The following is a 25,970-nucleotide window of genomic DNA, read 5'->3' as shown; positions in this document are numbered from 1 at the left end:
TACCCGCATTATCCACATCTCCCATAGTCTTCCCTGTCTCTTTAAATTGCACCACTATTAACCCAGGTGTTCAGGGCAAAAGCTTGCAAGTCTTGTCATTTCAAGTTTAAAATATATTCCAAATTCAAACATTGATCAATTTGACCTCTACTACCTTACCTTTTGCCTGGACAACTGCAAATAGTATTTTTACTTTAATTTTTCTCGACTTTTAACAATCTTTAAATTTTTTTTCTTTTATCTTTAAAATCTTGAAACACTTTCTACTTAATGAACATTGCAAGAACAAACTTTATCCACTGAATCATGTTAAGAGTAAGTTGCTGAAATGATGCTTTATCATTCTTCCCCTCCATGCCACTCCAAAAAAAAAGAAAAAAAAAAAAACCCTTTAAAATTTTACAAAGGCTTGAGGTATGGTTCAAATGATACAGCACTTGCCTAGCAAGTGCAAGGCCCTGAATTGAAATCCTAGTATCTCCAAAAGAAAAAAAGAATTTTACTTCCTTATGTATTTTCTGTAACAAGGACTTATCTACTAAAGAACCATCAAACAGAAAATATATTTGACTCAGATTCATGCATTATATATGGTGGTCATTTCTTAGTGTTCTTCAATCTGGAATGAATTCTCGTCCTTCAGCTTTCATGAGCTTGATGTCTGGACGATAACAGGCCAATTACTTCGTAGAAGATACTTGATTTTGAGTTTGATATTTTCTAGTGACTGGATTCAGGTTATAAGTTTTTGGGAAGAATATCACAGGAATGATGTTGTGGGCTTTTTATTGCTTGCTGTTGGGAGGAACATGACTTCGATTTGTTCTGATACTGAAGATTTGAACTGATTTCTTGTTCATGGCATGGTGGTATCTGCCAGTTCTTCACTGCAAAGTCACTTTTTTCCCTTTTGTAATTAGTGGTTTTCTTGGGATATATTTGAGACTCTGTCAACATTCTATTCTCCATCAAATTGTTATTATTTGCCCATTTGTTAGTGTAGACTTATGCTTTACCATTTTATTCAATGAGTTGCAATCTATTATTATGATATTGAAATTGTTCCAGATTTGGCCAATGGGAGCCCTTCCAGGTTATTTTTGTGTCCTTTTGATATGTCCCCACCATTCTTTGCCCGCTTGTGGAGCCTGTTCCAAGCTCATCTTATACTTTGCCTTATAATTAGTGATTTCACTAAGGAAAATGGTATTTAGAAGCCAAGATCTGGGTACTATGCTCACTGCTAATGAGGTGTTAATGTTTCCTGGTACTCTCAATGGACAAAGCCAAGGAATGTTATCTATAGATATTTAAAACCTGAGTTCATACTTATACCTCCAATTTTAATCCAATACTTTCAATTTCCTCTTTCCATATTTATAACTGCACTCTCCCAGCATTGAAAAATCTGGCTCTCATTATCCTAAGTATGTTAACTTATCTGATCCATCTCCAAGTATGAGGCCAGACTTCTATGAGTTGCTGCTTACCCCACTGAGGATATAACATACTGCATTAGACCATCCTACTACAAAAATTTCCTCCTGATCGTGTTCCTTACTACTTCTTAGGAAGCTGGCACTTCTCACCATCTGCGAAATCCAGGCTCTGTGGCTCCCCACAGTAACTCCCCTACTTCCCTTATATTCTACTCACATAGGCCTGAGCGGTCCTCACTCATTCCTGCCTCCGGGCCTTTACACTCAGTATTACTTCTGCCTGGAACTCTTCCCCCCAGAATCTTGCACAGCTGGCTCCATCTCCTTATAATTTAGGTCTCAGCTCCAAGGTCACCTTCTACGAAAGGTCTTCCTTGTTAAAGCTACCAATTGTTTTCTCAAGTTACCTTTAAGTTCATACCCTATTTTGTCTGATGTTTCCTAATGTTTCCACTTTTACCTTTGTGCTTTTAAGAAATGCTAATAAGGGAGCATAACAGTCACACAGTGCCCCTAAAGGCTTGTGTGTTTTAAAACCATTTAAAGTTTGTTTCTCATGTTTTTAAAAAAAGGGACAATAAAACCTATGTTGTGGGGTGTTATTAGGATTAAAAGCAAAATTATGCATTTGGAAACACCAACACAATATTTGGCGTCCAACATGGAGATAGTTCTCAAACTTTGTTGCACACTGGAATCACCTATATGATTCTGCACTGAAGCATTCACAATTCCACACCAAAAAAATATTGATTTAAATTGTTATGGGGTGCATGTAGCTTGCGGATTGGGGTCTTTATAAGGTCCTCTATTGATTCCAAAATAGGCAGCAAAGTTTGGAAATCACAGCAATAAAGGACAATTTCTGATACCTTACATAATATGGCAAATTCAGGGTGAGGATTTTAGGGGCAGCAGTCAAGTTATCTGTGTATTATCTGTACTCAAATTCAGTTCTCCTTTCAGAAAGCCCTGAGAATGATCACATTTAATAACTACAGATCACCTGCAGCCTTCTTGGTTTGCATTTTCTCCCCCAAATCAACAACATATATATTTTCCAGTGGCACAGATGAGACGGGAGCCTGAAACTCCCTGTTCCCTTTTCCATTGCTTAGGTGTAATGACAGTAATCATGCGAGTCGATTCTACCTCATAGTTTACACAAAGACTACTTTGAAATGGATCAGACAGCTAAACGGGAGAGTAAACCAACTGAGCTCCCAGAAGAAAGCTATGTAGCAAAAATTTCTTAAACAGGAGATAAAAATCAGTAGTATAAGATTGACAAGCTGGACTTAAAATACCTTAAGTGCATATTGCTAAGTGAAAGAAGCCAGTCTTAAAGGCTATATACTGTATGATTGCAAGTATATGACTTCTGGAAAAGATAAAACTGCAGAGATAATTTTGGACATTATTCATTTGTAAAAACCCACAGAGTTGTATAATACAAAGAGTGAATGTAAACTATAGACTTTGGTTAATAATAATGTATCAAGATTGGAATAATATATGTCAATATTGGATCAATTGTAACAAATTTGAAAACTCTGTATTTTGTGCTCAGTTGTTCTGTAAACCTACTACTGTACCAAAAAGTAACGTTACTTTTCAAAAGGCAACAAAAAAGTGAGCTTAAAGGTGTTGTTTTTGTATTGTGATAATATGGTACCCCAAAAGCAATGTTTTCCCTGCAGCATTAATCAGCCTGTAACAAACCACATCATGTCAATCTGTCCAATTTTTGGCAATGGATATAGTGCTTAAAGGGGAAAAGAAAGTCAGGGATAGTAGCGCACACCTGTGGAAAGGAAGAAATAACTGACTTTATAGGATTCAAAAATTCAGAGTCTAAGTTTACTAATTTATTGACTATATAGATGGCTAACAGTCTAAAAGAAAACTCAGTGCTAAAAACTAACACATACATAAGTGCTGCAATATATCTAAATTTTGATCTTTGATTCCAAGTACATCCGATCTAATTTTTTGTTCTTTTTCTTTTTTTTTATTTCCCCTGGAAATAGGGTCTCACTATGTAGCCAGGCCAGCCTCAAATTTGGAGTCCTCCAGCCTCAGCCTCCTCAGTGCTGGCATACAGGTATGTACACACCTGGCTGTGAAATATTATATTAAAAAAAGGTGTTAGACATCTAAAAATTAGACATTTTGCTTTAGATGGTTCTGTTTTAAACTCCAAAATGTAGCACCACTTATTAAAAAAAAAAACCTTTTATTGTTAATAGCAAACTTCCATTTTTAGTTTTTTAAATAATAGAAACATAGGAAATGGATATCAGAAAACAGGTAGAATCATGATTTAAATGAAAAGAATAAGAGTAAAAATTTATAAATGCATAAAATTAGTCAGATTTTGTTATACAACAAAAAGATAACTCTATCTTATGGTCTGCTTGTTCCAAATAGCATTAAAAATAAAATAGAATTGTCATATACACACTAGAAAATCTTTTTTTTTCGTGGTACTGGGGTTTGAACTCAGAGCCTTGTACTTACTAGGCAGGTGCTCTACCACTTGAGCTATGCCTCCAGCCCTTTGTGATTTTGCTATTTTTTAAATAGGATCTTACGTTTACTCCTGTGCTGGCCTGGACCTCAATCTCCCTATTTCCCAAATAAGTGGGATGACAGGTGCATACCACCGTGCCCAGCTTTTATTGGCTGAGATGAGGTTTCATAAATTTTTTGCCAGGGTTTCAAACCATGATCCTCTTGATTAGCTAGGATTACAGGCATGAGCCACCATGCCTGGCTTGTTCTAGTTATTTCAACCATACAGTAGTACTCATTTAAAAGAGAACAAAAAGTTCAGAAGTTGTTTTTTTTTTTTTAAATCGCATCAAATCACATGTAATAATTGAGGTTCATACTAAGATATTTTTCTTTAGGAAAAAAATGATAAAGCAAACACTGAAAATCCAAAGAAAGCAGTATCAGTAAGATTAATAAGAAATGAATTTTGGCAAATTGAGATAGACCTTAGGTGGCTCAAACTTCATTAGGAGTTTCTCCAGAATGAGGAGACCTTGTGAGACCAACTGAATGAGAGATTCTCTGCTATTAGTGGTTGGCTTTGTTAACAAATAAGAGCAGCTTATTGCTGAAAATTTACTGCTAAAGTGTTGGAAAAGACTATTTTTTTTTATTAGCCTCTGAAAATATCTAGTACAAATACAATGAGAAACATTATTCCAAGCATAACAGTCTATTCCCAAATAGAATATTCCCTATAAAAATCAGCCTTATGACATAAAAAATCTGAAAAATAAAAAAACAGAAAATACTGAGAAGTGTATGACCAACATTATTTATATATAGCTATCCCTAAAAGTATGAGTCTTTTATGCTAAAAAACTCTATTTACAAAATATGCTTACATTGTATTTTAAAAGACGTGTATCAAATGTAAGTAAATCATTATAGTAGTTTTATAAAAAGATTATACCCTTTGAAACATCTTTTGTCACTATTAAAAAAAATAAAAGGCAATAAAGTGTCACTGCCGTGACACAGCACGTGATCTTAAGGGAAGAAACATCTCACTAGAGTTTCCACAAGTTCCTCCTTCTTCTAACTGCAGCTCTGGTGGCAAAGGAGGAGCCCCAGGGTCCCCAGGTCTAGGAAGTGTAGTTGAAGAGAAGTTGGTATTTTCAGTTCTGCCTACTTCCAGGACAGGCAAATTCAAAGAAGAATCAGTAGAAAAAAAGGGAGCTGTGCTGGATTCTCCTTCCGGATGGTACATGACAGTGGATGCTCGAAGTTTTTCAGAGAAATTACTCTCATTTGAATTTGACCTAGAAAGGCTGTTTGTGGCTCCATCTGGAAAAGGCTCACAGCTGCTACATTTCAGTCCTACAATAAAATTATTCAGATGCAAATGAAAAAGTAAATAAAACAAAGGGAGTCCCCTTCACCTTATAACTTCTTAAAGATTATAAACTAGTTACCACACAACCAGAATTTATTTATTTATTTATTACATATTTTAGCTATTTGGGGGTTTGAATTCAGAGCTTTGCACTCACTAGGCAGGTACTCTACCACCTGAGTCATGCCTCCAGCCCTTATTGCTCTGTGAGAGCAAAAAATGTGAGACCAGTCTGGATTGATATCCTCCTATTTTATGCTTCCTGCTGTAGCTGGGCTGACAGGCCAGTGCCACCATGCCCTGTTCCCACTGAGTGCTCTGTTCCCACTGAGATGGGGTGTCTCCAACTTATTTTTTGCTCAAGTTGTCCTGGAACTGCAATCCTCCCAATCTCAGCCTCCTGCATAGCACAGGACGGCAGGCACACACCACTGCACCCAGCTATTGGTTGAGATGGAATCTCACAAACATTCTGCCCTGGCTAGCAGAACAGCGATCCTCCAGAATTCAGTCTTCCAACAAATAGCTAAGATTACAGATGTGAGCTGCTGATAACCGGCTCTCACAAAATCAGAATTTAAATTGCAATTCAGCCCTTAAAATTTTTCATAAAATAGCTTCCACAACTAATAAATATACGTGTGTATATATAAATAAGTGTGTGGGGGTGTGTGTGTGTGTGTGTATGTTTTTTTTCCTTCTTTTTTTCTTGAGACAGGATCTCACTATGTAGCCCTGGCTGGCCCTGAATTCACAATCCCTCTGCCTCAGGGATTACAGTGCTAGAATTATAGGTATCACACCTGTCTAATAAACACTGTTTAGCATTGGTACAAAAATAGTATTAGCCAATAAAAACAAAATTTGAACAGGGGATATCTAAAATTCTATGAGCTGATCAATGGCAATTACTTTATTCTTGAATCATATTGGTGTTAGAACTTAAAGGGCATTCAGATGTCATCTGAGATAGTCTCTCACTATTACTACAAACATGAGAAAACACAGGCACTGAACAGGCAAGTTATGCCTAATGCTCTAGGATGACTTTGTGGGAAAGTAAGAGCTACAACCAAATAGATAATGTCCTGTTTCTCAATCTAATTGCTTACTTAAATGACAGAGGTTGGTCCCATCACATATCCAAAAGGTACAGTGGACAAATAGCCTCAGGATTAAAAGAATTAACACAAACACAATTTACCTTCCTGTTATGCTTAGCAAATATTCAGTTGTCTACAGGCACAGAAATTCCCGAGTTGACAAATTTCAGGTAAAACCTGTATAGTCTATAAAGTACGTTTACCTATCATTTTTCTGCTAGTTTTTCAGCCTTACGATATATTCAACTTCTGTTCCATAATACAAAAACTGTCTTTTTATGTATGGCTCATGAGGCGAAACTTCCAGGATTTCCTACAGATATGCACGCTATGAGTTTCTGAAGGGCAGAGCCCTAAACTATTCATTTCTTTGTGTTCCAATGCCGGAAGCAGCTGGACTGGGGCTACAGTGCATGTGCATTTAACCTAGTGCTCTGGAGAGACAGGGAGAAATCAGATTGGGTAAGGAGCTGGGGATTTAAAGTGTGCAAGCAATTCTACAAGACATTCTATTGGTGAGTATGTGCTCTGTGGTGAGACTGAAACAGGAGAGGTAAATTTGCTACTTCCTATCAGTTTCTGTTCCATGCCACTCACGTCTTGCAAGTCTGAGACAGCCTAGTGTTTATACTTGTGTGTATTTTATATTTTATACATGAGTCCTATAAAAACATGCCAACTACCTGGTGGGAGAAAAACTAGCAGAGTTGAACTTATTAAAATAGTTTACCCTCTACACTGTTTTGGGTTTTTTTTTTTTTGAAACAGGGTCTTGCCATGTAGCCCAGGATGGTCTCAAACTTGTGATCCTCCTGTCTCCTAACTATATACTGTTCTTAATATGTAATGCATAGTGTTTTATTCAGAGGTTACTTTTGAATAGATTAATTTTATATTCTAAAGACTTTAGAAACAAACCCTTGTGTATTCTGGGATTTCATTATAATAAACTGTCTGTAAATGGTATTCTTAAATTACTGCAAGTACAGGATATTGAGTCACATTACACTTTTGCAAAATAATAACATCATATCTAGTAAAAATGTAAATTGAATATAATTCAGAAGCTTAAACCTTTGGAAAGCAAATGATCACTGCTGATTTTTTTGTGTTGCTTTTGTATTTTTAAAAGCACTGTTATGTTAATTTAACTTTTCGATACCTAAGATCTTACCTTTGAGATGTTCTAGTTTTATATTTCGGAGTTTCAGTACTTCATCTGTAATCTTCTGTATCAGAAAGTTCTGTGTTTTTTCCCGTCGAATAGATTCAACAAGAGTGTCTAGTCCTTTGGGGTTTTCTTGTAAGTAGTCTAACAATTTTCCAGCCCTTTTCCTACTTGATGTGCGGCAAGAAATTTCTTCAGTGTCTTCTCTACTGAGGATTTTTTTTGCACGTAGATGATCAAAATGTCTCTCAGCTATGATTTTCTCACACAGGTAAACACGCAGATTTTCAAGAGCCTATGTAACATAAAATAAAATATGCTTCGATGTTATTTTATAACACTGAAAACCTAAGAAAACTACACAGATAACTATTAGGGATCTTAACTGGTATGAGGCAATGTTATGAAGTCAGGAGATTCAGGTCCTTCAAAATGCAGACTAATTAAGATGCAAATACAAGGAGACACAAGCAGCTCTCAGACATTCTCCAAGTTTCTTTCCTGCTCTGTTCTCACTTTCACACCTGAAAACTAAGACCAGAATGTTTTGGGGAAGAACCAGCCAAATCTAGACAGCCTGGGTTCTTGGATATAAGAAGGTCTAAGGGTCACCCCTAAAGACGTTCTCATCTTTTCATGTGAGGTCTCTCAACTTACAAGTTTTTCTTGCTTGTTATTATTCCATCTCCCTAGAGTGAAACTATTAAAAAAATAAATAAATAAAAAATAAACAAGTAAGCAAGCAAGCAAACAAAAAAACCCCCAAACCCTAAATCTCTCAAAATATCCATCTTGTATCTGTTTTTTTTTTTTTTGGTGGTTACTAGGATTTGAACTCAGGATTAGGCAGACACTCTTACCACTTTAGCCACTCTACCAGTCCTTTTTTGGGTTGAGTTTTTTTGGAGAAAGGGTCTTGTGAACTATTTGCCTGGGCTGGGTTTGAACCATGATCTTCCTGCCTCCTGCCTCCTGAGTAGCTAGGATTATAGTCAGAAAGACTTTTAGCTCACTGAAGTCAGTCTTAGTGGAAGAGAAGTGGAAAGGCAAGTGGGAAGAGAAACCCCAAGCCTGGAGCTAAGAAGTGCCTATAGGAGCTTAGTTAGCAGAAAATCCACATTATTTATTTAAAATTATATTTGGCAGTACGGGGGTTTGAACTCAGGGCTTTGTGCATGTTAGGCAGGAACTCTACTGCTTAAGCCATGCTTCCAGCCCTTAAATTTATGTTTTAACTGATACATAAAAATACAAAAATTATACATATTAATGGAGTACCATGTAACGTTTTGATACATGTGCTCCCTGCATAATGCTTAAATCAGGTCCACACTGGCCTTAATAAATGGCACTGATAATTTGATGTCAGTGATTTTATTTTAGTTCCTCTATTTACTAGCTATTTGATGTTGGGAAGGTTACTTAACTCCTCTGTGCCTGTTTCCTCATCTGACTATTATGAGGAATAAATAAATTAATACATGCAAAGTGCTTAGAAAACTACCTGGTACACAACAGATGATAAATCCTGTTGGGGATAATGACAAGGATGATTTCTTTGACTCACATTTATAATGATGAGCTAAAGGCAATGAAAGATTTTAGCAGCACTCTAGTATGCAATAGCAGAAAAGTCATCTAGACAAAGGCTTCCTATAGTTCTTGATCCACTGAATTCCCACAGCATTTATTTATTCACACAACAAACATTCTATATCTAAATTCCTAGCATCCAAAATGCTGAGAATGAATATACAAAGATGAACAAGATTTGAAATCCTGTATGCAAAGTGTTCCTGATCTACCTAGGGAATACATATTACACACAAGCCAATAATTACACGACTGTGTGATATAACCCAGAATAGAAGATTATAGATCAAGTACTGGGGAAGCACAGAGTGAACAACTGTCTCCAGGACCTAGGAAATTTATAGAAGCTATGTGTGAGCTAAAGACATAAAGGTATTCAATGGGGAAGATGCTGAGAAGTCTGGGGTAGTTGGAACACACGGTGTATCAGAGAGGATAGTAAGGAATGAACTGAGAAGGAAAAATGGGATTAGATCATGGATGACTTTTGCAACATTTCTCTGTAATCAAAAGGAAGTTATCGAAGGTCTATAAATAAGAGACAGTAAGAACCAAAACTGGGGTCAAGACCAATTAGAACACTGTTGCAATTATCTTACAAAAATATTTTTAATGTATGAGTTTAAGTGAGGATAGAAACAGTATTTAGAAGATGAACTCCTTTGAAAAATCTTACACATTTGCTGATAGTGAACATGTCCAAACCTGTTTATCTTTTTCTCTTCCTTGACTCTTTCTCTTATACTCTCTTGCCAAATCTGATCACTCACCCACTAAGTCTTGCCAATCTACCATATCCAATCTGCCTCTTCATCTCTATTGCTAGCACTGCCTTAGTTCAGGTCCTTATCATACCCTACATGCACTAACAACAGGAATTGAACTGCACTTCCTATTTCCTTCCTCTTTCTCAAATTTTTCCTTTACACATCTATTAGATCTTCCAGTTCTTCAGGAGAAAATGGAAATCTGAAGTTACATAAATTCTACCAACACTGTGTTCTGCTGAAGTTCCTAAACCGTGGCCGAATAGTATAGAAGTTAAGAGCAAGGCTGTGGAGTTAAGATTAAATTCAGCTCAAATCTTCAATCTGCTACATAGTCCTTTGAGAGCTTGGGAAAGTTACTTAACCACTTAAGTTTCTGGATCCTTACGGATAAAATAATGATAAAGAACTAAACTTGCAAGTCATCTAGCAAGACTAAATGGGATAATGTATATGAAGGTTTGGCAGTCCCTGCTACACAGTTAACGCTCAATAAATAACTCTTTGATTATAGCAGCAAGATTCTTGATAATATGGCTGTCTACCCCTTCAGTTCAATTTACCACTACCTCTTCCTAGAACTTTATGCGCCACCAAAAACTTGCCTTCTGTCACTTAAATTTGCCTTATTTTCTTTTCTCATACCCTACACCCTTTATTCATTCTTTAAGATTCTGGCCAGTGGTCATCTCCTTTAAAAGCCTTCCTTACCGTAACTCCCCAGAATGAGTACACACCCTTCTCCTCTGTCATTTGAGCACCCTGTAAATACATTTCATCTATCTACATATCAGGTCTCTGCTTCTTTCACTTCATCTTCCAATTCATTCCCAGACATTTCCCTTCTGTCCCACCACTCTTCTTAAAGTCACCAGTCACCTATTTATTGTGAAACTGGACACTTTTTATCTTCTTTTTATTTGACTTCTCAACAACATGGACATGGTTGTCTACTCCCTTCTTGAAATACTTTTAACTTTTGTAAATAACATTCTCCTGACTTTCTTATCTCTGTGGTTACAAAGTCTCACTTTAAAAAAATCTCTTTAAAGATCTTAAAACCTCTATGTCCTCTAGCTCTCAACTTCCTAAGTGAACTCATTCAATTTCACACTTATATTTCTAGTTCAGATCCCTCTTCTGAGCTTCAGACTTGGTGGATCTAATTGACATGTTCACTTACTAATCCGAACCTACTCTCTTCTTCAACTTTCACATTTAATTCATTGCCAAGTCCTATCGTTTCTATTTCAAAATATGCATCTGAAAATTCCCTGCTCATCTATTTCCATTGCTTTCACCCAGATCCAAACCACCATCATCTTTCATTATATAAATTCCAGCTATCTCTTCAGTGGTTCCTCTACTTTCACTCTTAATTTTCCTCAGTCCATAGTATAGGCAAAGTGATCCTTTTAAATAATGTAATTCCTGGGATGGCAGAGTGGCTCAAGTAGTAGAGCACCTGCCTATCAAGCGTGAGGCCCAGTTCAAACTCTGGTACCGCAAAAAAGAAAAAGACAACAAAACAAATATAAAATTATTAAATCCCAACTAGGAGAAAAAACACAGTCCTTCATGAATTGACTCTAGCTCAACCTTCCTTACTTTTACCTCTACTGTCTTCTAATATCCTTGAGTCACAAAGGTCTTCGGCTGTTTTAGGTACTTGGCAAATTCTATTCTGTCTCAAATGTTCTTCCTCCCAGTTCTTTCATAATTCCTTAGGAATCAGCTTAAGTGTAACCTCCCCTGATCATCCTATCAAGGATATTTCCCATTACTGTTTTAGCATCTGTTTGTCTCCTACATAGCCCCTGCTGCAGTTTATAATTATACATCTTTGTTTTCAACTTTAATGACCCATAAGCTTGAAGCAGGTAAGAACCAGGTATGTTTTGCTCAATAATGTATACCCTGCACTTAACCACGAGGACAAACAGCGTTTTTGATGAACACAAAACTCACTTCGAGGGAGGTAGGGTGGGATGCACGGGGAAGAAATGGCCCAAACAATGTATGTACATATGAATAAATGAATTTTAAAAAGTCATAATTATATTATCAAAAAACCTCATTGCAATTATTTTGTAATTTAAAATTACTGTTTTATGTTTACTGCTCTTCACCAAAAAAACTGAGTGGTTTCTAAATTAGGATTTTTGTCTTAGTTTTAAATTTTTGAACTGTTAGAAACTGTATTACCAACCTTACAATATCATGAAATCCCTTGTTTATTAAAACAACCTAATTCAACCAAAAAACCTAGATGAGAAAGAAGGGGAGGAGGAGATAGTGAAGAAGTGGGAACATTTGTGGTAGTGCAGTGCTCCCACACTTTAGGAGAAGACTCATACCAAGACCTTCAGTAGATGCCTGAAACCTCCCACAGAACCAAATTCTATACCCAAACACATGGTACTGTAATAACCCATGGAGTAACTAAGAAAGCTACTAAATAACTAACGGGCAAGTAATATAGAGAGTTTAGATACACTAGACATAGGGGTGGTTCATGCCCCTCGCCAGATGGAGTGAGAGGGTACAAGATTTCATTACACTACTTAGAACAGAGCACAATTTAAAACTTACGGATTTCTGCAATTTTTCATTAAATATTTTTGAACCATAGATGACACAGGTCACCGAAACCATAGAAAGCAAAATCTCAAGTAGACCGAAAGCTGTTCTGGGGGGTATGGGGACATGGAACACAACTAGCAAGACAGACGATATAAAAGGAACAGCAAGTAGCTTTGAGGGAAGGATAAGGAAAAGCTCAATTTTTGATAACACAAGGTGAGTAACATGCAGGATATAAAAATTAGATTTCCAATAGACATCGGAAATAAAGGCCTAGATTTGAGAGGAAAGGAAGTTCATGTGGGGACAACTTTTAAAGCTGCAACAGACTGTTTTGAAAATAGGACAAATATCTAAGGAAAAAAAACATGAAGTTTTTTCATAGACATCTGAAACTCATCCATAGTTTCATCAAGGTTATATGGATTTCTGATACAGGTATAAATTGGAATTATGGAACTGGATAGCATCAATGACCCAACAACAGGAGTAGGAAGGTCTGGAAGTCACTCTTCACATCTGTATGTGGATACAGGTCTTATTTTCTTTTTGCAATCTCTCAGGTCCTGTTTTATTAGCTGTAAAATGGGAACAGCACCTGTCTTCCTTAAAAGTTGTTGTAAACATTGTGGGAAAATTGTTTGACACAAAATCTGGAACACAGTAGGCTTAGACAACACTTATTATTTCTACAGTAGTAGTTATCAATGCATCCATCTTAGCTAGAATGTAAAGCACAGTCTTGATCTTCACTTTTTGTATCCTTCCAGGCCAAAGGACACTCTGTAAAATAAATGCTCCATAAATTCTGCTGAATGAGGAAACTAAGGCACAAGTCCCAGTCATATCCCATTTCCTCCTGCTAGTGAGTCATACCAATTATGAGCACAGTGTAATAAGCCTTACAGGGGATGGAAGAGCAAGGAATTGGAAGTACACGAACATTCAAAAACTTGCTGTCAAGTTCACAAAGATGATTTTGTAAAAGCACTGCAGTGTTAAGAACACACTTCTCAGTTTCTGTTTTTAAACTGAGTTAATGTAAAGCGGTGCTCATCTAGGCCTCATCTGGCAAAAAGAAGTAAAGGAAAAAGAAACAAGTCAGACCTCAACAAAAAAATCACTTTTTTACAAACACACACTAAAGTTGGCGCAGTTCTGCATCATTCATGCAGAAGAGCATAGTTTGGCTAATGTTTCCAATGTCTATAAATTAATTCTCTGCTATAGTAGCCCCCTCCCATTTAAATATGTGGGCGTTTGCTTACGAGGGGAATTCCAGACTCTGCTTTCAGCTGTGGAGCTTTCCCCCAGCCCCCTTTGCAAGAGTTTCACACCTTTGTTCTTTGGCTTGGGATCCTTTAACTGGTCCAGTTAGACGGCAGCCTGGGCAGTTTGCCTCAAGGCTGAACCTGAGCGGCTGCGAAGTAACAGAGAGGCTCCAAGAACGCACTGGGGGTGGCGGGGGTACAGGCGGTGGGGGTGGGGTGCGAGGAACCCCCAGGAAGCTGCCTGCGAACAAACTCTCGGCTGGACGAGAGTAAAAACCCAGGCCCCCATTTTGTGATTCAAGGTGACTTAGCAGGTCACTGGTCACTGGGGACGCAAAGCTCGCCGCGGTCCTCCAGTGGCTCTTCCGACCCGACGCTTCCCCCGGTCCTCGGACGCCGGGCTTCCGCTTTCCTCTCCCGCCCCGCGGCGCCCGGGAAAGGCAGTGCTACTCACGTCCTTCTTCACTTCAGTCAGGTCCTCCTCGGTGAGGGATGGCACGGTGGGCTCCATGGCGGAGGGGCGAGATGACGCTTCTTCCGGGTCCGGGAGTTGGGGCTGCGCCGCCCCGCCCTGACTGGGGCTCTGGCTTCTGGGTCACTGGGGACAAGGGACCAGGAGCGGGGTGGAGAAAACGACCGCCCCTTGGCAAACAGAGGGGCTCTGAGGCCTAACCGTAGCACTTCCGGCTCCACCTCGGGCTGACCGTCTTGCAGACCTATGCGTCCAGACGCAGAGCGCAGGACTCAGCAACTTCCCTATCCTAGAGGCTCCGGCGCAGGCACCGCCCCCCGCGAGGCGGGTCTATCGGAAGGGTCCGCCCTTTTCTCTGTGTCAGCCAATCAGTGCCAGCCCACAGGAATGCTGTCTGCAGCTCCTCGGCCGGAGCATTTCCGGAGTGGCTCCGCCCACGGGGGTGGGGTGGGGCGTGTGTTCAAGCCACGCCCCCAAGTGAGGCCGTGCTTTGCGTGGGGCCGCGGCTGGCCTCCCAAAAAGGAATCGTTTCCGTGGGTGGGGCGGGTGTCTGCTCAGCTTAGCGGGCGCTCCCCGCCTCCGCAGGCTGCTCACAAGGGTGGAGTTTGTTCCCGGCTAGTCAGTGCCTCCCCTTTTCCCAGACTGTGCCCTGCAGTTTCCTGTTGCTGTTTGTCCAGGTTTATAACTCTTTGCACATACGCAACAGTACAGGTGTACACACACACACACACACACACAGCCTAACTACAATAATCAAGAAATTTTTGAAAGAGAAAAATCACCTACAATCCCACCACTTTAGCACCAAATGCATTCTTTGCATGCTTTTTGGTTTGCATACCTTTCGTTTTGCATACATATTTACTCCTCCTTTATTAATTAATCTATGTAACGGAGATAGGCTTGCTTCGTAGGGCTGCTGGGAATGTATGTAGCTTCTTAGAGGTCCTTGGCACACAGTTGCGCTCGCTTTATTATTTGTTACTACTCCTTACTAACGTTTTCTAGCATCTTGTGCTGTAAGAGTTCTCGACTTCACTAGAGGAGACTGATGAACAAATGACTATTCCCGGGGTGGTATTGCCACCAATACCCGTGGATGAGAAGCTCGCATAGAGCCTGCACCTAACAGGATTGTTTGGACCACATGCTAAATAAACTAGATGATATCTGAAGCTACCGGATAGATTAAAATGACAAGAGGACCACGGACAAACTTGGAAACCTCAGTGTTTACATGAAAGCAAAAGAACCATGTTGCCAAAGCCATGCCTATGTAGTTTTTGATCACAGCACGGGGATTTTGCTTTTTACATGCTGTTATGTGCTTTTCCACATTGATACATAGTACAAGTACAGTCTTTTCTGATTGCTTAATCCTCCATCAGCTTGGTGGAATCCAATTTACCTAACCATTCATTGTTTCATTTAACAAATGTTTGTTGAATGCCAGCTATGTGCCAGGTACAGTTCTAGGTGCTAGGGAAACAGCTGTGACCAACACAGATAAAAATCCCTTTCCTCATGAACTTGATATTCTAGCATAAGTATGTTTGAGACAGGAAGACATTTGAAACTTTTATGTAAGTTATTTCCATATTCTCATATAGAAGCTGATAAATGCTAAGAAGAATAACAAAAGCAGGGAAGTAGGATAAGACTGTGTGAGGTGGTTGATGAAGACCCCACTGAGAAGAGGAATTGGATTTCTCACTTGAAGGAGGTGAGGGAGGGAGTGACCAGACATGGAGAAAGAGCGTTAAGAGTAGAAGCAGTAGCCAAGGAAAAGGCTCCTGTATGACAGACAGGCAAGGAGATGAACTCCTATGTGCTACTGTCAGAGTTTACTCTGAGTCATACGGGTTTGCTCTGAGTCAGTCCGGAAGCCACTGGAGGCTTCTGAGCAGAGGAGTGACACGACCCGATTTATGATTTGAAAAGGAGCACTTTCACTGTTGTGCTGAGGGCAAGGGAGGTAGAGGGGGCACTAGCTAGGGAGCTAGTGCTCTAAGTCAGGCTCAGACTAGAGTGGTAACAGTGACAGGGTGAGACAATTTTGAACAGAAGTGGTGAGGTGGTTTCATTTCATTCTGAAAGCATCACTGTGTCTGCTTAGTAGAGAGTAGACTTCAGGAGAAAGGGTGAAACAAAGGTGGCATGACTAGTGGGAGATGGGTGAGCACTCTCCATTTTTACCTTAAATTATTTCCAATTTAGTATTGTATAAAATTTGTGACAGAAAATTTCTTTTTCTTTTTCTTTCTGAGACAGGGACTTGCTATGTTGCTCAGGTTAGTCTTGAACTCCTGGGCTCAAGCCATCCTCCCACTTCGGCCTCCTAGCAGCTAGGATTAAAGGCACATGCCACCAATTTTTCCCCACAGAATTTTTCATCCACATATTCCCAACCTTTTTCCTTTTGAATTATCACTGGCCTTGTATAAACTTTCAGGAGTAGGAGTACAGAGCCCGAGAAAGTGAATATTTTATAACTTTCTAGGTATATTTCTATAGGTTCTCTCTATAGGACTGTATTGGTAGGTTGACTGTGGGAATGAAGTGTCTCACTGCAACCGTATCAGCTTCATTGGTGAAGGATTCAGAATCCATCAAAGCAAGTCTTTTGAAAGATCCCAACTTGATGCACCCATTTAAGATTACTCTTGTCCTTTTTTAAAATGAAAGCTTTTGAACCTACCAAAATATAAAGAACAATATTACAAACACCCTAAACTCATTACCAAGATTTAACAAATGTTGAAATAGTGTCTCCTTTGCTTCCGTTATGGCTTTTAATTACTGCATGTTACTCATAGATATCTCTATTCCATGCCCCTTACTGTATCTCGACTCTTTCCCTGTCTTTCACTATCATTTCTTGTCTGACATGTTCAACTTTCTTCCATTCTCAATATTCATTCACTTATTCATTTAGTCAACTAAAACGGTAAGTGTGTGCTCTGGGTCAGTACTGGAAAAAATGGAATGAGGAACAGATTGGACCAGATGAGACAGAGTGGTGATCTTGCCAATATGTTTTTTTTTGTTGTTCTTTTTTTTTTTTTTTTTTGAGACAGGGTTTTACTTTGCTACGCAGGCTGGCCTTGAACTTACAATCTTCCTGCCTCAGCTTTCTGAGTGCTAGGATTACAGGCATGTGACACCACGCCTGATTTTGGGGAATTTTTTATTGCTGAAAGTTTAGCATTTTGCTTTTTATGGTATATTCTCAACATTCCCAAGACCAGACACCTGAGTCTAAGCAACCACAACTGAACACTACCTGCCTGATCCTGGAGTAGTATTTGCAAGATTTGCAGTTCCCAATCCTTCTTGCTTTCTAATCACCCTATCTCCTTCAATAGCAAACTAATTCCCCCTTCTCTGCTAAATCACAGGGGCAGACTATAATAAAGGTTCCCCATATTTTCAAGAAAACATGCCATTCTCTGCAGTAATTCCACCACTTTCCCATTCCCTAACAGCTTCCATCCCCACCTCAACTTCTAAGTGCACCATCTGCCTCCTACTGTGAAATACAAGACAGTGAATAAATGTACTGTGAAGGATACAGTTTAAGTAGTACAAACACAAGGCAGCCTGTCAGTGGTTTGGCATTCTGACATGCATAGGATGGTATACTCCTTTCTCAGGCCACCATCAGGAATTACCATAAATTAGGTGGCTTAAAACAACAGAATTTATTCTCTCATGACTTTGGAGGTTAGAAGTTCAAAATCAACAGGGTCCTACTCTCTCTGAAAGCTTTAGGGAAGATTCTTTCATGGCCTCATCCCAGCTCCTGGAAGTTACAGGCAATCCCTAGCATTCCTTGGCTTGTAGCAGCATAACTCCAATCTCTGTCTTTATCTTTACAAGGCCTTCTTCATTGTACTGCCTACTGTGTTTCTTATAAAAACACTAATCATTGAATTTAAGGCTCACCTAAGCCAGTGTGACCCCATCTTAACCTCTGCAAAGCAGTACAATCATGAGCCATACAATGTTTCAGAAAACATATGATGGTGGTCCCATAAGATGATAATGGAGCTGAAAATTTTCTTCATGTGGTAGCATTGTAGTTGTCATGACATCACAGTGCTCCTCATTTGTGGTGATGTTGGTATAAACAAACCTACTGTGTTGGCAGTCATTTAAAGCATAGCAAGTACAATTCCATACAGTTAATAAATGATGATATTTATGTGTTTACTGTACTATGCTTTTCATTGTTATTTTAAGAGTGTCCTTCTACTTATGAAAAAAGTTTACTGAAAATGGCATGCCGTGTTATTCTGGCAGCAGCCTCAGACTTGTTGTCTTTACCGAGTCTCTCGATTGTATCATGTTCCCTTGTGCTTAATTTGCTTTTATGTTGCTTTGTTTACCATAGCCCTAGGAGCAGTATAGACACACAACACACACACATACATATAGACTAGGTGTGGAAGGCTATACTATCTAGGTTTGTGTAAGTACACTCTGTGATGCTGGAACAATGATGAAATTGTCAAACAATAAATACATTTCTCAGAATATCTTCCAGTTGTTAAGGGACATGTGATTGCATATTCAAATAAGGTCATATTCTGAGGTTCTGGTGGATATGTTTTGGGGAGAGTCTATTCAATTTAGTACAACTTGATTCTGGATTTCCTAATTATTAACCATATGCTCTTAGAACAATTGATAAATATTCAACCAAGGTAGACATGGATTGGAGAATGTGGGAGGAGACCACTATTTCTGACTGATAAGACAACTTGAAAGCAGAGTATTTAAGCTGAGTGGGAGGATTTTAATAGGTGGAGATCTAACTGCGTCTTTTTTTTTATTGTTTTATTATTTATATGTGCATACAAGCTTGGGTCATTTCTCCCCCCTGCCCCCACCCCCTCCCTTACCACCCACTCCACCCCCTCCCTCTCCCTTCCACCCCCTCAATACCCAGCAGAAACTATTTTGCCCTTATCTCTAATTTTGTTGAAGAGAGAGTATAAGCAATAATAGGAAGGAACAAGGGTTTTTGCTGGTTGAGATAAGGATAGCTATACAGGGAGTTGACACACATCTAACTGCTTCTTAATGATTTATTTCAAACTTCCTGTTTGATGTGAGATGCTCTGTTGAGTAACAAATTCAACTTCAGGTGTTTATAAATTTCCTGTAAATCGTTGGAAGAAAACAGTGACTAGCTCTGAGGCAATCACTCCTGTTTTTGTTTTTTTTAAGTGTAAAGAGGGAGAGTTTATTGAGATAGAAAAGTGTAAAGTGGGAGAGTAGAGCCTCCCAGACTTGGGGGGTCCCAAGAGAGGGTGCCCCACTCCTGGGTTTTTATAACAAGATAATGTGTGGTGAAATTTGCCTGTCTCAGCAAGGGACTTTGTGACGACTACAGGTAGCCATGTCTCCAGGAAGGGTTCCTAGCTTGGGAAGGAAAGTTCAGGAGGGTGCAAGATGGGGAGATGGACCTGGGTGAGGGTTCTGAGGACACTTGCAAGTGTGCCCCAAGAGCAGGGCATTGAGGGGCTGATGAGGAACCTGAGAGAAGGCATCACCCCCGGCTTCTCCCTAAAAGACATTTGGAGAGTGTCGGTGGGCACCTGATATTAGAATGCTTGGAGGACAGTACTCTGTGCCATCAGGGGGCTATTGGAGGAGGAGCTGGAGCTCCCAGTCTTAATACTGCCTAAAGACGATCACAAACACTTTATTTCATACCCACTCTGAGCCAAGCCCTTGACATCTGCCATCACAACTGAATCATTCCCTATAACAATCCTGCTAGGTGGGCTTTTTCTCAGCTGTGCAGATGAGAAGTCAGAGGTCTAGAAAACATGATTTGCCCAAGGCCTTTCTCCTACCAAGAATCAGCATTCTTTTTTGCTAGCTGTAGACTAAGATAACTCTGTCAGACACAATGAGTCAGAGAAGCTAGGATACTTGAGCATTCCCTGGGGCAAGGCAAAAGGTTTCACTAGTCAGGTCTGTTCTCTGTGCATCTGGTAAAAAAAAAAAAAAAAAAGCAGTGATTCATTCCTGATATTCTAGCTATTAAGGAGGCGGAGATAGGAGAGTCATGGTTTTAGGCCAGCCTAGAACAAAAGTTTGTGTGATCCCATCTCAACCTATGACTGGGAGTGGTGGCCCATCTTGTGATTCTAGTTACTTGGGGAAGCACAAATAGAAGGATCGTGGTCCAGACCAGTGTGGAATAAAGTGAGACCCTGTCTCAAAAATAAGCAATGCAAAAAGGGCTGGTGGAATGGTTCAGGTGGGAGAGAGCCTGCCTAACAAGTGTGAGGCCCTGTGACACTGGAAAAAAAAACAACCAACACCATATGCTGTGATTTTCCACCTCCATAAATGGGAAAATGGGCTCCTCCTCAGGACTGGCAGGAAAGGGACCCCTCAGGCTCTTGATGGACCCTAACTGTAGCCTGATTAGGGTGGAAGAGGAAGAGGCCAGAACTAGATCCACTGCTCAGGGCCCAAATATTGATGGAGCTGGATTCCAAAAGGTGGCATTAGCCTCATGAAAAGGAAACCAAAGCTCAGGGAGGTAGGAAGGACTTCATAGTCTATCATGAATTTTTCAAAAAAAAAAAATGTACTCTCTTCTGTTGAGAGGAGAGATGGTGATGGGGTGGCTTTCCAGTGAAGAGGTACATGATTCTGGGAGAGGCCACCGAGAGTATAGAAAGAACCTTGCCAGTGGGAGGGTGGCTCCTGCTGAGAACCTGTGAAGGGTCATGAGCAGCAGTGAGGAGAGTTGAAAACTAATACAAGTCTCAAAGAGGGAAATAAGAGAGTACTTGCAAATGCCAGGTCAGGCTTGATGGTGAGCATAATTCCAGTGAAGAATCAGAGGAGCGTCTCCTGAGCCCACAGAGTGAAGGGCAGGTGACCACCAAGAGGCAGCATGGCTTCTTCCCTCAAACTCAGTCTTTTCACTTTCCAGTAGTCATGGTTACAATCAGTTGTTCTTAGCCTGGGCTACTTATTATTTGGGATCTGATGTCCAAGTCCCATCCCAGACCAATTAAGAAAATTCTCTGGAAGCCTGAGCAGAGACAGTCATTTTTTGAGGGGAGGGGGAGATACCAGTTTTATAGAGATATAATGCACATACCATACAATCCCCATGTTTAAAGTGTACATTCAATGAATATATTCACAGAGTCAGGAAGCCATCAGCATAGTCAATTTTTAAACCTTTATTTGCATTTATTTTATGCTGAATTTACTCCTGTGTCATGTTTGTTTCTTCGGGGATATCTTTTTTCTTCTGTGCAGCCTCCTCTTCTGGTTTAGGAACACATCGCTCCTTTTCAGTAAGGGTCATCTCAGTGTGGCAGGGGAGACTATGGGTGAATCCAACCATGAGCTATGTAAGTACAGCAGCATGTGTTGGATGCTTCTTTCACCTGGATGTGTCCAGTGACCAGAGAATCAGTGTCTGGACCCCTAAGCCCAGCATTGCTCTCTGCATTTTTTAAGCATACGTAGCAAAAATTTGGCACTCATTTTGGGCCTGGGTACACCTACCAACTCTATCTACAGTTGTAACACTGGAATTTCACACATAGCTGTTTGTGGGTTTTTAAGATTTTTTTGATGGAACTGGGGCTTGAACTCAGGGCTTTGTGCTTGCAAAGCAGATGGTCTACTGCTTGAGCCATAGCTCCAGTCCATTTTGCTCTGGTTATTTTGGAGACGGGGGGTCTCACGAACTGTTTGTCTGGGCTGGCCTTGAACTATGAGTCTCCTGATCTCAGCCTCTCAAATTGCTAGGATTACAGGAATAAGCCATGGGCGCCCAGCTCCTACATCACTTCTTTAAAGTGATTATCTTTCAGGCACTTGGTGGCTTTGGGAGTGTGTACACCTTTGATAGCCTGGGCAGTTTTACAAGTGTTCTTACTGTGAATGTGAAGATTTGAACACCTTGCTTTGCATGATTTTGTAGGGTTTTCTTGGTCAAGAAAGTTCACTTAACAGTCTACTTCAAGCTACTTTCAGGAAGAACCACAATCAATTTTAAGATATCTTGTCACTCCCAAAAGAAATCTGTACCTTTTGGCCCTCACCTTCAATCCTCTCATCTTTCCTAGACCTAAGCAGTCATTAGTCTAATTTCTTACTTGCTAGACAAGTGCTCTACCACTTGAGCCATGTGTTTGTTTGTTTTTTTAGGGTCTCATACTAACTTTGTCTGGGCTGGCCTTGAGCTGTGATTCTCCTACCTCTGCCTCAAGAATAAGTATCTGGGATTAAAGACATACACTACCATGCCTGGCTTCATTAACCTATACTGTATCTCAACAGATTGGCCTATACTGAACATCCGTTTGTGCAATATGTGGCCTAGCTTCTTTCACTTAGCATGGTGTCTTCAGCATGGGTTTATGTATGCTATAGTGGGAAGTGGCACCTTATTCTCTCCTATGGCTAAATTATATTCCATGTGTGAAATATGCCACATTTTGCTTATGGATTCGTCAGTTGGTGAACACTTGGGTTATTTCCACATATTCTGGCTACTATGTCTAATGCTGCTATTGTGGACACTCATGTACAAATTGTTTGAACATGTGTTTTCATTTCTCTTGGGTATAGACCTAGAGGCAGAATATCTGGGTCATATGGTAGCTGCATTTAACCTCTTAAGTAGGACCAGTAGTTTAAAAACCTCCCAGTTGATTCATATGCAGAAGCCAGGGCTGAGAACCAATGACATCGACAGGATTGTAAAATTCGGAACCCACTCTGACAACTTCAGGGAGACATTTGTGGGGTCTTCTGTAAGCACTGGGGATTCTTGTGGAGCAGGGAGGTTGGTTTCAGCTGGGTTTCCAGCCATTCCCAAGACACGAGTGATTGGTGTTCATCTGCATGCCAATGCTGTAGCCCTGTTCTTAGCTCTGTCCCTTTCAGCATTTCCACTAATGACTTGGGATGAATGTCAGCAATGGGGGGGGGTTTGAATTTTTTTTCTAATTGTGCGACTCTTTTTTTCCAATAAAATCCTCATGGAACTTTACAGAATAACAGAGGAAGGTGATGCTGATCCAGGTGCCTCAGAGAAGAGGTTGGGGTCTCATGGCCTGATCTACTGGGGTTTTATAAGTTTTCTCTCTTGCCCATCCACTCTACCCCGCTCTGAGTCCTTCCTCAAAACACCTAGAGCTTTCTAGAACATTGAAAACCACTTATCCAGAAGGCATTTTGAATTAATTTGTTGATAACCCAAAACTGGGATTTTAAAGTGATTTTAACGATAGACTCGGGGTCAAGATGAACTCTAACAGGGTTCAATAAAAGGCAAACAAAACAAAGTAAAATGTGTACTTCTCTGGAGTAGGTAGCATTGGGTATTCAAACACAGCCCAGACAACTTTGTATGGTGGGATGTGGGGTAGGATGTGTGTGTGTGTAGTCATAGAAGGTAATCCAAAACCTGGCAGGTGAGGTGTTTGGTCTAATGATTTCGACAGTGTTGCCAACCCCATGCCTCTGTCACACTGTCAGAGCCCCTTGCACTTTGAGCACCTCCGCTAGGCAGCAGAAGGGGCCTAAATGGCAGAAAGCTTTTTCTCCCTTATCCTTTGCTTACAGCTCCTAATCTGGTTTCAGTGGGGTTTTACCATAGAGCACAGGCTATGAGACAGGTCAGATGAAAGGAAGTGTCTTTGTTGTTTAATATGTACCCTATTGCTCTTCAGTTAGGCTGTAACTTCACTAACGCCAGCACTTTATCTACTTTTTCAGTTCTGCTCCTAGAACAGTGTCTGGCATATAGAAGGTGGTTAATCAATATATGCTACATAACTGAACACACCATCCTTTTTTTGTGGGGGGATCTGGGGTTTGAACTCAGGACTTCGCATTTGCAAAGCAGGTAATCTACCGCTTGAACCACACCTCCAGTTCATTTTTCTCTGGTTATTTTGGAGATGGGAGTCTTCCAAAGTATTCACCTGGACTGACCTTGAACTGTGATCCTCTTGATCTCAGCCTCTTAAGTAGCTAGGATTACAGGCATGAGCCACCGGCACTGGGCCAGAAAATCATTCTTAGCTACTTTATGCCAGCATGCTTTCCCCATTAATGCATGGTTTCTCTCAGCTGCCACACAGGAGGCAGCTGTAGAATTCAGTGTTCTATATCTCTTCCTGATCTTAGTTCTAGTCCTCTTGCATCAACATATGCCTTGCCCCATCCTCGTTTCTGATCTCCCTCTTTTTAGTTTCTTTTTCTCTCTCTTTTTTTTTTTGTTGTGCTTGGGGGTACATTGTGGTATTTACAAAAGTTCTTACACTATATAAAATATATCATACTTGAATTCATCCCTTTCATCATTCTCTCTGTAGTTTCTGACTCATAACTCCATTCTCTAGTTTCCAGCCTCATTTTACTTAGTTTGAGTCATTCCTTTACTATTTACTGTTCACGCTCAGGCAGGTTACCTAACTGCTCTGTGCTTCAAGTTTCTCATCTACCCAAGAAAAAAAGTTTAAGTAAATGAAGAAAAGTAAAGATGGAATATTGGAAAACATTAACATTTAAAGAAAAAGAAATAGCAAAATCTTATCTCATAGATTGCTCAATGCAAAGGATGTAAAGTTCTTAGTTTCTTGCATAGATCATATAGACAGTAGATGTTAGCAATTGTCATGATTTCACTGTTCTTGAGACTTGCTATCATTAACTCATCTTTCAGATCTGGTGCTGGGTCAGCCCTATCTTCTTGACAATGACTTTGATTCCCCCTAGCCACAATGTAGCTCTCTCAATCGTACTGCCTTGAGAAGTCAAGCCCTCACAGTCTGTCCCCCTGCCCCAACCCCTGCCCCGTTCCCTTGGGGCAGTACCCACACCCATAGCTTCTCCTCAGAGCAGAAGCAAAACTCACAGTTGCTAAGAAAACATAGTGGAGTCTGTTTCTGATTGGGTAACTGTGCACCTCGTTTGCTTTTGGCCCTGTCATGCTACTAAATGTAAAGATCTATTTGTGGCTCCTTGGACTTCTGTGCAGCAATTGAAACTGCTTGGTAGCAGCTCTAAAAATCACAAACCAACTGCTTGTGGTTATCTGGGTTGCTGTCAGAATTAGTTTTGCTCTATCAACCACTGGTTGTTTCTTAGAATCTTCGATTTATTTCAAGCATGGGTAATTCCTAAAGGAATGACAAGTATGTCAATCCTTTTTTAATAGGATTAGCATTTGGTTCTTGTTTTTCAAGAGAACAAAATGATTATCCTGTGCTCTTTCTTAGTAGGATTCTATGGACAGGTGGCCCTGTGTTTCAGTGCACATAGTATCAGGGGATTTTTAGAAAGCATATTGCTAATTTAGGATGTCTTCTTTTTTAGAAAAAAAAGGAAGTGACAGTATTCAATCTGTATTTTAGTGGGTGATCGCCCAGGCAGTAATATGGGGGATAAGGTAGAGGAGAGGAAGACAGGAGCTCTGGATAGAGAACAGCTAAGAGGCTAAGCCAGTCATCAAGGCAGAACTTACCACATGGGACAGTAGAGAGAGAAAGTAAAGAGAGGATTTGAGGAAGGAACTTGCCAGAAGACCCTGCTGTGGGAGAAACACCACAACTGTTTTCCAAAAGAAATCCACTCACTCTTCGCATTTCGTAGTGCTTAGGAATTATACACTCTTTGGCAATA

At 40.1% G+C, this 25,970-nt stretch overlaps 1 protein-coding gene across 1 annotated transcript; it reads right to left on the bottom strand.

Annotated features, from left to right (window-relative positions):
• Nucleotides 1–316: 316 nt before the first annotated feature.
• On the bottom strand, nucleotides 317–14,591 carry Bcl10 (BCL10 immune signaling adaptor). The gene is made up of 3 exons (XM_020177342.2): nucleotides 14,271–14,591; nucleotides 7,609–7,897; nucleotides 317–5,315 (listed from the first exon to the last, which is right to left on the bottom strand). The coding sequence occupies exons 1-3, from the start codon at nucleotides 14,325–14,327 to the stop codon at nucleotides 4,960–4,962; spliced, it is 702 nt and encodes a 233-aa protein (XP_020032931.1). The 5' UTR covers nucleotides 14,328–14,591; the 3' UTR covers nucleotides 317–4,959.
• Nucleotides 14,592–25,970: the final 11,379 nt, after the last annotated feature.

This window comes from Castor canadensis, chromosome 7 (assembly GCF_047511655.1).
Source record: "Castor canadensis chromosome 7, mCasCan1.hap1v2, whole genome shotgun sequence".
NCBI classification, from domain to species: Eukaryota; Metazoa; Chordata; class Mammalia; order Rodentia; family Castoridae; genus Castor; species Castor canadensis.
The sequence above is the reverse complement of the archived record's forward strand: the minus strand, read 5'-3'. Positions and strand labels throughout refer to the sequence as shown.